The sequence below is a fragment of the Salmo trutta genome, chromosome 16 (assembly GCF_901001165.1).
Source record: "Salmo trutta chromosome 16, fSalTru1.1, whole genome shotgun sequence".
NCBI lineage: Eukaryota > Metazoa > Chordata > Actinopteri > Salmoniformes > Salmonidae > Salmo > Salmo trutta.
The window spans coordinates 140,590-155,281 of NC_042972.1; the positions used below are offsets into that span (position 1 = coordinate 140,590).

The 14,692-nt window shown below is 45.0% G+C and overlaps 1 protein-coding gene across 2 annotated transcripts in view; it reads left to right on the forward strand.

Moving 5' to 3' along the window:
- Window positions 1–289: 289 nt before the first annotated feature.
- tsen2 (TSEN2 tRNA splicing endonuclease subunit) overlaps window positions 290–14,692 on the forward strand; it is a 29,342-nt gene continuing 14,939 nt past the window's right edge. Inside the window, exons 1-7 of one of the 2 annotated variants that reach the window (XM_029692699.1) lie at window positions 290–611; window positions 831–897; window positions 995–1,034; window positions 4,233–4,800; window positions 6,995–7,087; window positions 11,052–11,102; window positions 11,212–11,350. In XM_029692699.1, the coding sequence (XP_029548559.1) occupies window positions 423–611; window positions 831–897; window positions 995–1,034; window positions 4,233–4,800; window positions 6,995–7,087; window positions 11,052–11,102; window positions 11,212–11,350 (1,147 nt within the window). In that variant the 5' untranslated portion in view covers window positions 290–422. The remainder of the gene's footprint in view (window positions 612–830; window positions 898–994; window positions 1,035–4,232; window positions 4,801–6,994; window positions 7,088–11,051; window positions 11,103–11,211; window positions 11,351–14,692) is intronic. The other variant, XM_029692700.1, reaches the window with a different exon arrangement.

The following is a 14,692-nucleotide window of genomic DNA, read 5'->3' on the forward strand; positions in this document are numbered from 1 at the left end:
ATAATGTGTGTTTTAGCCTATTAGACACAAAAACTATGTTTGAAAGTGAGAATAAGGTAGGTCTGATGCTGGTAAACTCTGAAACATTAGTACACACATCATAGTCTGAAGAGGTTGACCTTAAGCATGTAATTCTACTAATTGAGTATGATCAAGGTTGTAGGATAGATAGAACAGTAGCTTTCTGACCCTAACGGGCATTAACATGACAAACACCCCCCCTTACTGGTTGGACATCTTTATTACACTCAGTGTGGCTAGGAAGTAAGTGTAATGTACCAGTGTGTTCCGACGGATGGAATTCGTGTAACACTCATTGAACAGCGTGTTCACGTCACCGTTTGTTCTAGTAATGTAACGCATCCCTACAAGAGGAGAAGCAAATAACATATGTGTTGTCAGATACGTCCATATTTAACGCCATGATGGATGCGGTGTTCCAGGCACCCAAACGGCGGCCCAGAGTGTATGAGGCGTACGACGCCCCGTTTCCGGTCCCTCTTGCTGCGGTGGATGCGAGGCTGCAGCAGACCCTCATCTACAGAGCAGATATGGTCAACCAGCATGTCGTTGTCAGGGACCCTGAACACATACAAGCTCTCTACGGCAAGGTGTGTAGCAGCCAGCAGGCTCTGTTGATAAAATACAGTTGTTTAGCTAAATATTCAATAAACATTCACTGTTGAGAGGAGCCTACTAACGGTAGTATGATGAAGTTAGCTACTAGTCCCTCACTACTTCAGTAACTAGCCATAGTAAAAGACTTCGTTCTGTTACAAGATTATGGAGCTGCTCATTTTGACTTTGTCATGTTTTTTTTTATTATCAAGGGTTACTTTGGTAAAGGCATCTTGTCAAGAAGCAGACCAGACCACAGTATCTCACACCAATGGGAAAGTGAGTATTAACCAGGCTTGTCGATAATTGGATTGGTCAACAGTGTTGTAGAGCTGGCCCATCTTAACGTGTCCTCTCTCTCTCTCTGTCTCTGTAGAGTTTGGTGAGAGAGTTCTACCTGTCATCTCCCTGTTCAAGTAAGTAGCTGCTGATAGAGCAGGACTAGATGGCTACAGCAGTCGACACAAACAGTAGTAGTTTTCATCTGGATGTTCTGCAGGTACACTATATATACAGCAGTATGTGGACACCCCTTCATACACTATATATACAGCAGTATGTGGACACCCCTTCATACACTATATATACAGCAGTATGAGGACACTCCTTCATACACTATATATACAGCAGTATGAGGACACCCCTTCATACACTATATATACAGCAGAATGAGGACACCCCTTCATACACTATATATACAGCAGTATGTGGACACCCCTTCATACACTATATATACAGCAGTATGTGGACACCCCTTCATACACTATATATATATACAGCAGTATGTGGACACCCCTTCATACACTATATATACAGCAGTATGAGGACACCCCTTCATACACTATATATAGCAGTATGAGGACACCCCTTCATACACTATATATACAGCAGTATGAGGACACCCCTTCATACACTATATATACAGCAGTATGAGGACACCCCTTCATACACTATATATACAGCAGTATGTGGACACCCCTTCATACACTATATATACAGCAGTATGAGGACACCCCTTCATACACTATATATACAGCAGTATGAGGACACCCCTTCATACACTATATATATATACAGCAGTATGTGGACACCCCTTCATACACTATATATACAGCAGTATGAGGACACCCCTTCATACACTATATATAGCAGTATGAGGACACCCCTTCATACACTATATATACAGCAGTATGAGGACACCCCTTCATACACTATATATACAGCAGTATGAGGACACCCCTTCATACACTATATATACAGCAGTATGTGGACACCCCTTCATACACTATATATACAGCAGTATGAGGACACCCCTTCATTCACTATATATACAGCAGTATGAGGACACCCCTTCATACACTATATATACAGCAGTATGAGGACACCCCTTCATACACTATATATACAGCAGTATGAGGACACCCCTTCATTTACTATATATACAGCAGTATGAGGACACCCCTTCATACACTATATATACAGCAGTATGAGGACACCCCTTCATACACTATATATACAGCAGTATGAGGACACCCCTTCATTCACTATATATACAGCAGTATGAGGACACCCCTTCATACACTATATATACAGCAGTATGAGGACACCCCTTCATTCACTATATATAGCAGTATGAGGACACACCTTCATACACTATATATACAGCAGTATGTGGACACCCCTTCATACACTATATATACAGCAGTATGAGGACACCCCTTCATACACTGTATATACAGCAGTATGTGGACACCCCTTCATACACTATATATACAGCAGTATGGGGACACCCCTTCATTCACTATATATACAGCAGTATGTGGCCCCTTCATACACTATATATACAGCAGTATGAGGACACCCCTTCATACACTGTATATACAGCAGTATGTGGACACCCCTTCATACACTATATATACAGCAGTATGAGGACACCCCTTCATTCACTATATATACAGCAGTATGAGGACACCCCTTCATTCACTATATATACAGCAGTATGTGGCCCCTTCATTCACTATATATACAGCAGTATGAGGACACCCCTTCATACACTATATATACAGCAGTATGAGGACACCCCTTCATTCACTATATATACAGCAGTATGTGGACACCCCTTCATACACTATATATATACAGCAGTATGAGGACACCCCTTCATTCACTATATATACAGCAGTATGTGGCCCCTTCATTCACTATATATACAGCAGAATGAGGACACCCCTTCATACACTATATATACAGCAGTATGAGGACACCCCTTCATACACTATATATACAGCAGTATGAGGATACCCCTTCATACACTATATATACAGCAGTATGAGGACACCCCTTCATACACTATATATACAGCAGTATGAGGATACCCCTTCATACACTATATATACAGCAGTATGAGGACACCCCTTCATACACTATATATACAGCAGTATGAGAACACCCCTTCGAATAGTGGACTCTGCTATTTCAGCCACATCCGTTGCTGACAATGGTCCGTACAGAAGAGCTCAGTGACTTTCAACGTGACAGTCATAGGATGCCACCTTTCCAACAAGTCAGTTTGTCAAATTTCTGCCTTTCTAGAGCTGCCCCGTTCAACTGTAAGTGCTGTTATTGTGAAGTGGAAACGTTTCGGAGCAACAACGGCTCAGCCGAGAAGTGGTAGGACACAAGCTCACAGAACGGGACCTCGGAGTGCTGAAGTGCGTAAAAATCGTCTGTCCTCAGTTGCAACACTAACTACTGAGTTCTAAACTGCCTCTGGAGCAAGTCAGCACAATAACTGTTTGTTGGGAGCTTCATGAAATGGGTTTCCATTGCCGAGCAGCATCACACAAACCTAAGATCACCATGCACAATGTCAAGCGTCGGCTGGAGTGGTGTAAAGCTCACCGCCATTGAACTCTGGAGCAGTGGAAACACGTTCTCTGGCGTGATGAATCACGCTTCACCATCTGGCAGTCCAATGGACGAATCTGGGTTTGGTGGATGCCAGGAGAACACTACCTGCCCCTATGCGTAGTGCCAACTGTAAAGTTTGGTGGAGGAGAAATAATGGTCTGGGGCTGTTTTTCTTAGTTTGAGCCCCTTAGTTCCAGTGAAGGGAAATCTTAACGCTACAGCATACAATGACATTCTAGACGATCCTGTGCTTCCAACTTTGGGGAAGCCCTTTCCTGTTTCAGCATGACAATGCCCCCGTGCACAAAGTGAGGTCCATACAGAAATGGTTTGTTGAGATCTGTGGAAGAACTTGACTGGCCTGCACAGAGCCCTGACCTAAACCCCATCGAACAGCTTTGGGATGAATAGGAATGCCGACTGCGAGCCAGGCCTAATCTCCCAACATCAGCGCCCAACCTCACTAATGCTCTTGTGGCAGAATGGAAGCTGCAGTCTCTGCAGCAATGTTCCAACATCTAGTGGAAAGCCTTCCCAGAAGAGTGGAGGCTGTTATAGCAGCAAAGGGGGGAACAACTCCATATTAATGCCCATGATTTTGGTATGAGATGTTTGACGAGCAGGTGTCCACTTACTTTTGATCATGTAGTGTATTGCTGTCTACCAGTTACACAGCATGAGTCTACCTGTCTCCTCTCTCCCAGGTACCAGAAGCATTTGAGCTGGGCACGGGACGTACTCCTAGCTCAAGGATTGGAGGAGGAGGTTGTCAATCAGATGCTGCAGAGACTTAGTCAGCCAATGGAGCCAGAGCTCAGAGAGGAAAATGGAAATGATGACTGCCCAGCCAGCCCTCACAGAAGTGAGGAAACGGGGTCAGGGGCAGGTAAACCCCAGGACATGGCCTCAGAGCAGGCAGGGACAGGGAGACAGCAGGGCCAGGCATCAGCCTCCTGGAGCCCAGAGGACCAGGGGGAGCAGGACAGTCAGTGTCCCCAGGCTAAGAGGCCTAGGAGTCAAGGAGATGGTCGGTTCGACCCACTGTCTGAGCTGTACCCCCAGGAGCCCCAGCAGATAGACCCAGCGGCCCTGGCTACGGTCCGGTGCCCCAGGCATGATGACTGGCTGGTTGACTGTGGCTGTCGCCTGGAGGACAGCGTGCTGGGGACCCTCACCCTGCAGAGAGACAGACAGACAGAGGCAGGCCGACAGGGGGCAGACCGTGGGTATGAGTATGTACTGGTGATGGAAGAGGAGAATAGTGTTGTCAAGGTACGGTGTAATTATCAGGACAAATCATTTAACACATTTTCTCACAAGTTGTTCCTGACCAGGTGGCCCAACCAGGAAAACCTCTGGGCCCTAGTTGTAGTCAGGAGTTTGTCCTGGTCAGGTCTTGTGGTCAGGAATAACCCTGGTCTGACTTGTTATTCAGTGTGATGGTCTGTATGAACTAGAACCATGTGTTCTGTGTAGCCTAGGCCTACTGTGTCAGACCTTGCTGACAGTGTTCTTATTGACATGTAATATAATAATAATGTAACTGATGTGTTTTATATATATATTTAATTATTATTCGTTGTAGAATTTTTTTTCTCCCCTTTTTCTCACCAATTTCGTGATATCCAATTGGTAGTTACAATCTTGTATCATCGCTGCAACTCCCCAACGGGCTCCGGAGAGGCGAAGGTCAAGTCATGTGTCCTCCGAAACGTGACCCGCCAAGCCGCGCTGCTTCTTAACTTCTATGGGCTAGGTGGGACGCTAGTGTCCCACCTGCGGGACACAGCCAGTGAAATATCAGGGTGGCAAATTCAAAAACAACAAAATGTCATAATTCAACTTTCTCAAACATACAACTATTTTACACCTTTTTAAAGATACACTTCTCCTTGATGTAACCACATTGTCCGATTTCAAAAAGGCTTTACAGCGAAAGCAAAACATTAGATTATGTTAGGAGAGTACATAGACAAAAATAATCACACAGCCATTTTCCAAGCAAGGACATGTGTCAATAAAACCCAAAACACAGCTAAATGAAGCACTAACCTTTGATGATCTTCATCAGATGACACTCCTAGGACATTATGTTACACAATACATGTATGTTTTGTTCGATAAAGTTTATATTTATATCCAAAAACAGCATTTTACATTGGCGCATGATGTTCAGAAAATGTATTCCCACCAAAAAGCCTGGTGAATGTGCACATCAATTTACAAATATACTCATCGTAAACGTTGACAAAATATATAACAATTATTTAAAGAATTATAGATAGACTACCCCTGGATGCAACCGCTGTGTCAGATTTTAAAATAGCTTTACAGAGAAAGCACATTTTTCAATATTCTGAGTACATAGCTCAGCCATCACGGTGAGCTATTCAGACACCCGCCAAGTTCGGGGCAACCTAAACTCAGAATTAGTATTAGAAATTTTCTCTTACCTTTGCTGATCTTCGTCAGAAGATCGTGCACTCCCAGGACTGCTACCTCCACAAGAAATGTTGTTTTTGTTCAAAATAATCCATTTTTATGTACAAATACCTCAGTTTTGTTCGTGCGTACAGATCGCTTATCCAAAGGCATAACGCGCGAGTGCAGAACGAGAGATGAAAAGTCAAAATGTTCCATTACTGTACTTAGAAGCATGTCAAACGCTGTTTAAAATCAATCTTTATGGTATTTTTTACGTAAAATTGCGATAATATTCCAACCGGACAATAGCTTATTCATTCAAGAAGAAAAAGGAGGGGTGTGCTCGCGGGACCGAGCATATCCAATCCCTTTGTTGCCAGGCAGATAACTCAGTAACTGAGCTCCTATTATCTGCCCAGTGACAGGAAAATGCTCAAACCACTTTTTGAAGGCTTTAGACAGCCAATGGAAGCCTTAGGAAGTGCAACGTCCCCCACAGACACTGTAGCTTCGATAGAGAATCAAAAGAAGAACTACAATTCTTTCCACTTCCTGCTTAGATTTTTCTCTGGTTTTTGCCTGCCATATGAGTTCTGTTATACTCATACACCATTCAAACAGTTTTAGAAACTTCAGAGTGTTTTCTATCCAAATCTACTAATAATATGCATATTCTAGTTTCTGGGCCAGAGTAGTAACCTGTTTAAATTGGGTACGTTTTTCATCCGGCTGTGAAAATACTACCCCCTAGCCCAGACAGGTTAACACCCGCTCGCTTAATCCGGAAGCCAGCCGCACCAACGTGTCGGAGGAAACACTGTTCAACTGATGACTGAAGTCAGCTTGTAAGCACCCGGCCCGCCACAAGGAGTCGCTAGAATGCGATGGGCCAAGGAAAGCCCCCCGACCAAACCCTCCCCTAACCCGGTGCGATGCTGGGCCAATTGTGGGCCGCCCAATGGGTCTCACAGGACCGGGCTGTGACATAGACCACCATGGGATCATGTTTTTAACTGATGTTTTGTGGTTCTGTGTGTTCCAGCAGGGCAGAGCAGGGCCAGGGACGACACTGAGGAGAGTGTGTAGAGTCAACCCCTTCAGACTGCTAGAGTACCTTCAACTGACTCTGGAGGAGGTAAGACACCATCCACTCTGCTCTTCTCTGTATTCTTCTCTACTCTAGTTGTCCTGAACAATAGTTTGGCTGTGATAGAGGGAATCAATAACATGTTAATGAGGATTGTATTGTTACAGCTGGATCTGATGATGATGAGGAGGAGTTGTGTTATTGAAACGTGTTTGTCAGTGCTAGGACCAACCCTCAGTCCTCATGACTCTGGAATAATCAACAGCTCAGCTCTGGCACTCCAGCAGAATACATGGTTTTCTTTTTTCTGATGAGCTGCTGGTGTGAGGTCTGATTGGGTCTGCTGGTGGTGTGGGGTCTGATCGGGTCTGCTGGTGGTGTGGGGTCTGATCGGGTCTGCTGGTGGTGTGGGGTCTGATCGGGTCTACTGGTGGTGTGGGGTCTGATCGGGTCTGCTGGTGGTGTGGGGTCTGATCGGGTCTGCTGGTGGTGTGGGGTCTGATCGGGTCTGCTGGTGGTGTGGGGTCTGGTCGGGTCTGCTGCTGGTGTGAGGTCTGATCGGGTCTGCTGCTGGTGTGAGGTCTGATCGGGGCTGGTGTGAGGTCTGATCGGGTCTGCTGCTGGTGTGAGGTCTGATCGGGTCTGCTGCTGGTGTGAGGTCTGATTGGGTCTGATCGGGTCTGCTGGTGGTGGGAGGTCTGATTGGGTCTGATCGGGTCTGCTGGTGGTGTGAGGTCTGATTGGGTCTGATCGGGTCTGCTGGTGGTGTGAGGTCTGATCGGGTCTGCTGGTGGTGTGAGGTCTGATCGGGTCTGCTGGTGTGAGGTATTGGAGGTGATTGTGTGACCTCACAGAGCTGTTAGTGTTCTGAAGTGAGGCTGAGTGACTCAACTCACCGCCGTCTCCACAACCCTCCCTGTCCACTGTCCCCACAACCCTCCCTTGTCCCCACCACCCTCCCTGTCCACTGTCCCCACCACCCTCCCTGTCCCAACAACCCTCCCTGTCCACTGTCCCCACCACCCTCCCTGTCCACTGTCCCCACCACCCTCCCTGTCCACTGTCCCCACAACCCTCCCTTGTCCCCACAACCCTCCCTTGTCCTCTGTCCCCACCACCCTACCTGTCCTCTGTCCCCACCACCCTACCTGTCCTCTGTCCCCACCACCCTCCCTGTCCTGATGACACCTCCACTAGCACCACCAATACTGTGCCCCTAGTGCACTAGAGTGCCATTATCTAGAGTGTTGTAAAGCAACCTTTTCTGAGCCAAGATCACTTTCTGAGTCAAAATGCATGCCGAGATCTACTGCTCAAACTTTTTTTAAATTACTTTAAAAAAATCGTAAGCCTATGCAACATTAACCTATTAAAAAGTACTGTAGCAATGAGGTTTGTGCAGTTGGCTATAGGCCCAATACATTATCACTGCATATTGGCTGTGCTTGAATTGCCCTGCCAATGTTGTTCTTCACCAACCATTTTAAAATGATATTTCAACACGTGAGGTATACAGTGCATTCGGAAAGTATTCAGACCCCTTGACTTTTTCCACATTTTGTTACATTACAGCCTTATTCTAAAATTGATTAAATTGTTTATTTCCCTCGTCAAATCTACACACAATACACCATAATGACATCACAATACCCCATAATGACAAAGCAAAAACAGATTATTAGAAATGTTAGCAAATTTATAAAAAATTAACAAAGTATCACATTTACAGAAGAATAATTCAGACCCTTTACTCAGGACTTTGTTGATGCACCTTTGGCAGTGATTACAGCCTTGAGTCATCTTGGGTATGATGCTACAAGCTTGGCACACCTGTATTTGGGGAGTTTCTCCCGTTCTTCTCTGCAGATCCTCTCAAGCTCTGTCAGGTTGGATTAGGAGAGTCGCTGCACAGCTATTTTCAGGTCTCTCCACAGATGTTCGATCGTGTTCAAGTCCAGCCTCTGGCTGGGCCACTCAAGGACATTCAGAGACTTGTCCGAAGCCACTCCTGCATTGTCTTGGCTATGTGGTTAGGGTTGTTGTCCTGTTGGAAGGTGACCTTTGCCCCAGTCTGAGGTCCATAGCGCTCTGGAGCAGGTTTTAATCAAGGATCTCTCTGTACTTTGCTCCGTTCATCTTTCCCTCGATCCTGACAAGTGTCCCAGTCCCTGCCGCTGAAAAACATCCCCACAGCATGACGCTGCAACCACCATGCTTCACCATAGGGATAGTGCCCGGTTTCCTTCAGACGTGACACTTGGCATTCAGGCCAATCTTGTTTTCATCAGACCAGAGAATCTTGTTACTCATGGTCTGAGAGTCCTTTAGATGCCTTTTGGCAAACTCCAAGCGGGCTGTCATGTGCTTTTTTGCTGAGGAGTGGCTTCCGTCTGGACACACTAGCATAAAGGCCTGATTGTTGGTGCTGCAGAGATGGTTGTCCTTCTGGAAGGTTCTCCCATCTCCAGAGTAACTCTGGAGCTCTGTCAGTGACCATCGGGTTCTTGGTCACCTCCCTGACCAAGGCCCTTCTCCCCCGATTGCTGTTTGCCCGGGCGGCCAGCTCTAGCCAGAGTCTTGGTGGTTCCGAACGTCTTCCTTTTAAGAATGATGGAGGCCACTGTGTTCTTGCTTCAATGCTGCAGAAATGTCTTGTTACCCTTCCCCAGATCTGTGCCTTGACCCAATTCTGTCTCAGAGCTGTACGGACAATTCCTTCAACCTCATGGCTTGGTTTTTCTCTGACATGCACGGTCAGAGAAATCATATCCAATCAGTTGAATTTACCACAGGTGGACTCCAATCAATTTGTAGAAACATCTCAAGGATGGTCAATGGAAACAGAATGCACCTGAGCTGAATTTCGAGGCTCATAGCTAAGGGTCCATATACTTATGCAAATAAGATTTTTCTGTTTTTTTTTAAATACATTTGCAAACATTTCTAAAAACCTGTTTTTGCTTTGTCATTATGGGGTATTGTGTGTAGATTGATGACGGGAAAAAATATAGATTTAATCCATTTTAGAATAAGGCTGCAACGTAACAAAATGTGGAGAAAAGGAAGGGGTCTAAATACCTTCCGAATGCATTGTACGTTAGAGGCTCAGTAATCGAGGAAGACACTGATTTCACCAAAGAGGCACCAATCTCATCATGACCTGCTGCTGATATCTTTAAGTTACCAATTACCTCCATTACATCAGGAGATGTAGTTGACTATCAACTTCGCTGTGGGATCGTGGAAGCTGCAGGTGATCTGAGCTATTTGATAGGCTAGCGCTAGTGTAACGGTTGTCGTACTGTAGAGAAGACCAAGGCGCAGCGGATTGCGTGCTCAACATCATAATTTATTAAATAATGACAACACGGAAAAACAAGAAAATAACGAAGGACAAACCGACAGTTCTACAGGCTATATAGATACTTACAGCAGTGCAAAATAAACAACCCACAACCCCAAGAGAAAAACACACACCTAATATATGACTCCCAATCAGGAACAACGATATCCGATATCCGGGAGTCACACAGACTAACACAGAAACAGAACAACTAGAAACTACATACAACTTCTGCCACGTCCTGACCAAATACTAAACAACTACTCCCTCTGCTGGTCAGGACGTGACAGTTAGGCCTATAAGTGCACTTGATTTGCTCTCTAGGCCCGCCCGGTAGGCGGAGTTTGTACCTTCAGACACATGAAATGGTTCAAAATCAGAACACTTTGACTACCCGCTGCGCTGGTCAGCTGAATCAAGTGCACCTACCGCTACCAGACAGAGCTAAACAAAATAGGAATGCAAGGCTTTATCATTGGGCTTTTTACAGAAATGTTTGGCGATCAACTAGGAAAGGCTTGGAGATAGACCAGTCGCTCACGCAATCGTGACCACTGATCAATGGGATAGATGCCATTTTAAACGTTAGGAATAGGCTCCTCCCTCTAAGACTGCACTGTATTTCTCCTCTTTTTCCTGATCTTTTGAACATTTATTTTCTTCTTTCAGGCTTTCTTCTTGGTCTATGCATTAGGATGCCTTTCAGTTTACTACAATGAGGTAAGAAGCTACAGTCTTATAAACATATACGTCTTATTAACTAAAGCCTTTGCTGTTATGGTGCATGTTTGTTTAGTGCGAGTCTTGCTTATTCTGACTTCCTCTTCAGGAGCCATTGTCGGTGCTCCAGCTCTGGGAGATGTTCCGGTCGGTTCAGCCCCACTTTGAGACGTCATACATGGCCTACCATTACTTCCGCAGCAGGGGGTGGGTGCCCAAGCCTGGGGTGAAGTACGGGACTGACCTCAGTGAGTTAATAATTCATTAATTGTAGACTGTTCTAGTGCCCTTGCCAAGTGTGTGTGTGTGTGTGTGTGTGTGTGTGTTCACACTACCTTTCAAAAGTTTGGTGTCCCTTAGACATAGTTTTTGAAAGAAAAGCACATTTTTTTTGTCCCTCAAATTGATGAGAAATACAGTGTAGACATTGTTAATCTTGTAAATGACTGTTGTAGCTGGAAACGGTAGATTTTTCTTTTAACAGTGCCACCGACACGGCCCGCTACCAAGGACTGTGGGCTCTCCTTCTCTGTGGCCGACGTAAGACATTTAAACGTGTTAACCCTCTCAAGGCTGCCGGCCCAGGCGGCATCTCTAGCCGCGTCCTCAGAGCATGCACAGACCAGCTGGCTGGTGTGTTTACGGACATTTTTAATCTCTCCCTATCCAAGTCTGCTGTCCCCACATGCTTCAAGATAGCCACCATCGTCCCTGTTCCCAAGAATGCAAAAGTAACTGAACTAAATGACTATCGCCCCATTGCACTCACTTCTATCATCATGAAGTGCTTTGAGAGACTAGCCAAGAATCATATCACCTCCACCTTACCTATCACCCTAGACCCACTTTGCTTACTGCCCCAATAGGTCCAGAGACGATGCAATTGCCTGCACATTGCCCTATCCCTTCTGGACAAGAGCAATACCTATGTAAGAATGCTTTTCATTGACAATAGCACAGCATTCAATACCATAGTACCCTCCAAGCTCATTAATGAGAGAGTCACTGATATGATGTCAGCTGGTCTTTTTGTGGCAGAGCTGAAATGCAGTGGAAATCTTTTTGGGGGATTCAGTTCATTTGCATGTCAAAGAGGGACTTGGCAATTAATTGCAATTCATCTGATCACTCTTCATAACATTCTGGAGTATATGCAAATTGCCATCATACAAACTTTATGAAAATTAATATTTGTGTCATTCAAAACTTTTGGCCACGACTGTAGGCTGCAGTCTCTCTGTGCTAGTGATAGCTATTTAACGGTCTGATGGCCTTAAGATAGAAGCTGTTTTTCAGTCTCTCGGCTCCCAGCTTTAATGCACCAGCACTGACCTCACCTTCTGATGCACCAGCACTGACCTCGCCTTCTGGATGATAGCGGGGTGAACAGGCAGTGGCTTTGGTGGATGTTGTCCTTGATTATCTTTTTGGCCTTCCTTTGACATTGGTGTCTTGGAGGGCAGGTAGTTTGCCCCCAGTGATGCGTTGGGCAGACCGCACCACCCTCTGGAGAGCCCTGCAGTTGTTGCCCTACCAGACGGTGATACAGCCCGACAGGATGCTCTCAATTGTGCATCTATAAAAGTTTGTGAGGATTTTAGGTGACAAACCAAATTTTTTCAGCCTCCTGAGGTTGAAGAGGCGCTGTTGCACCTTCTTCACCACACTGTCTGTGTGGGTGGAACATTTAAGTTTATCGGTGAGGAACTTTCCACCTTCTCCACTGGTGTCCTGTAAATATAGATCAGGCGGGTGCTCCCTCTGCTGTTTCCTGAAGTCCACGATCATCTCCTTTGTTTTGTTGACATTGCGTGTGAGGTTAATTTCCTGACACCGCACTCTCAGAGCCCTCACCTCCTCCCTGTAGGCTGTTTCATCGTTGTTGGTAATCAAGCCTACTTGTCGTCTGCAAACTTGATGATTGAGTTGGAGGCGTGCATGGCCACGCAGTCATGGGTGAACATGGAGTACAGAAGGGGGCTGAGCACGCGCCCTTGTGGGGCCCCAGTGTTGAGGATCAGCGAAGTGGAGCTGTTGTTTCCTACCTTCACCACTTGGGGGTGTCCCGTCAGGAAGTCCAGGACCCAATTGCACAGGGCGGGGTTGAGACCCAGGGCCTCCAGCTTAACCTCTCTGGGCCACCTACTCAACAGCCAGTGTAATCCCGTGGCGCGATATTCAAATACCTTAGAAATGCTATTACTTCAATTTCTCAAACATATGACTATTTTACAGCATTTTAAAGACAAGACTCTCGTTAATCTAACCACACTGTCCGATTTCAAAAAGCCTTTACAACGAAAACAAAACATTAGATTATGTCAGCAGAGTACCCAGCCAGAAATAATCAGACACCCATTTTTCAAGCTAGCATATAATGTCACATAAACCCAAACCACAGCTAAATGCAGCACTAACCTTTGATGATCTTCATCAGATGACAATCCTAGGACATTATGTTATACAATACATGCATGTTTTGTTCAATCAAGTTCATATTTATATCAAAAACCAGCTTTTTACATTAGCATGTGACTAGCATGTGACTAGCATTCCCACCGAACACTTCCGGTGAATTTACTAAATTACTCACGATAAACGTTCGGTGAAAGCACATTTTGCAATATTCTGAGTAGATAGCCCGGCCATCACGGGCTAGCTATTTTGACACCCACCAAGTGTGGTACTCACCAAACTCCGATTTACTATTAGAAAAGTTTGATTACCTTTGCTGTTCTTCGTCAGAATGCATTCCCAGGACTTCTACTTCAATAACAAATGTTGGTTTGGTTCCAAATAATCCATAGTTATATCCAAATAGCGGCGTTTTGTTTGTGCGTTCAAGATACTATCCGAAGGGTAAAGAAGGGTGACGCGCCCGACGTGTTTCGTGACAAAAAAATTCAAAATATTCTATTACCGTACTTCGAAGCATGTCAAACGCTGTTTAACCTCTCTAGGACCGGCGGGACGAATTCGTCCCACCTACGTAACAGCCAGTTGAATCCTGTGGCGCGATTTTCAAATACCTTTTGAAATGCTATTACTTCAATTTCTCAAACATATGACTATTTTACAGCTATTTAAAGACAAGACTCTCGCTAATCTAACCACACTGTCCGATTTCAAAAAGGCTTTACAACGAAAGCAAAACATTAGATTATGTCAGCAGAGTACCCAGCCAGAAATAATCAGACACCCATTTTTCAAGCTAGCATATGTCACAAAAACCCAGAAGACCGCTAAATGCAGCACTAACCTTTGATGATCTTCATCAGATGACACACCTAGGACATTATGTTATACAATACATGCATGTTTTGTTCAATCAAGTTCATATTTATATCAAAAACCAGCTTTTGACATTAGCATGTGACGTTCAGAACTAGCATACCCCCCGCAAACTTCCGATGAATTTACTAACAATTTACTAAATTACTCACAATAAACGTTCACAAAAAGCATAACAATTATTTTAAGAATTATAGATACATTACTCCTCTATGCACTCGATATGTCCGATTTTAAAATAGCTTTTCGGTGAAAGCACATTTTGCAATATTCTAAGTAGATAGCCCGGCATCACAGGG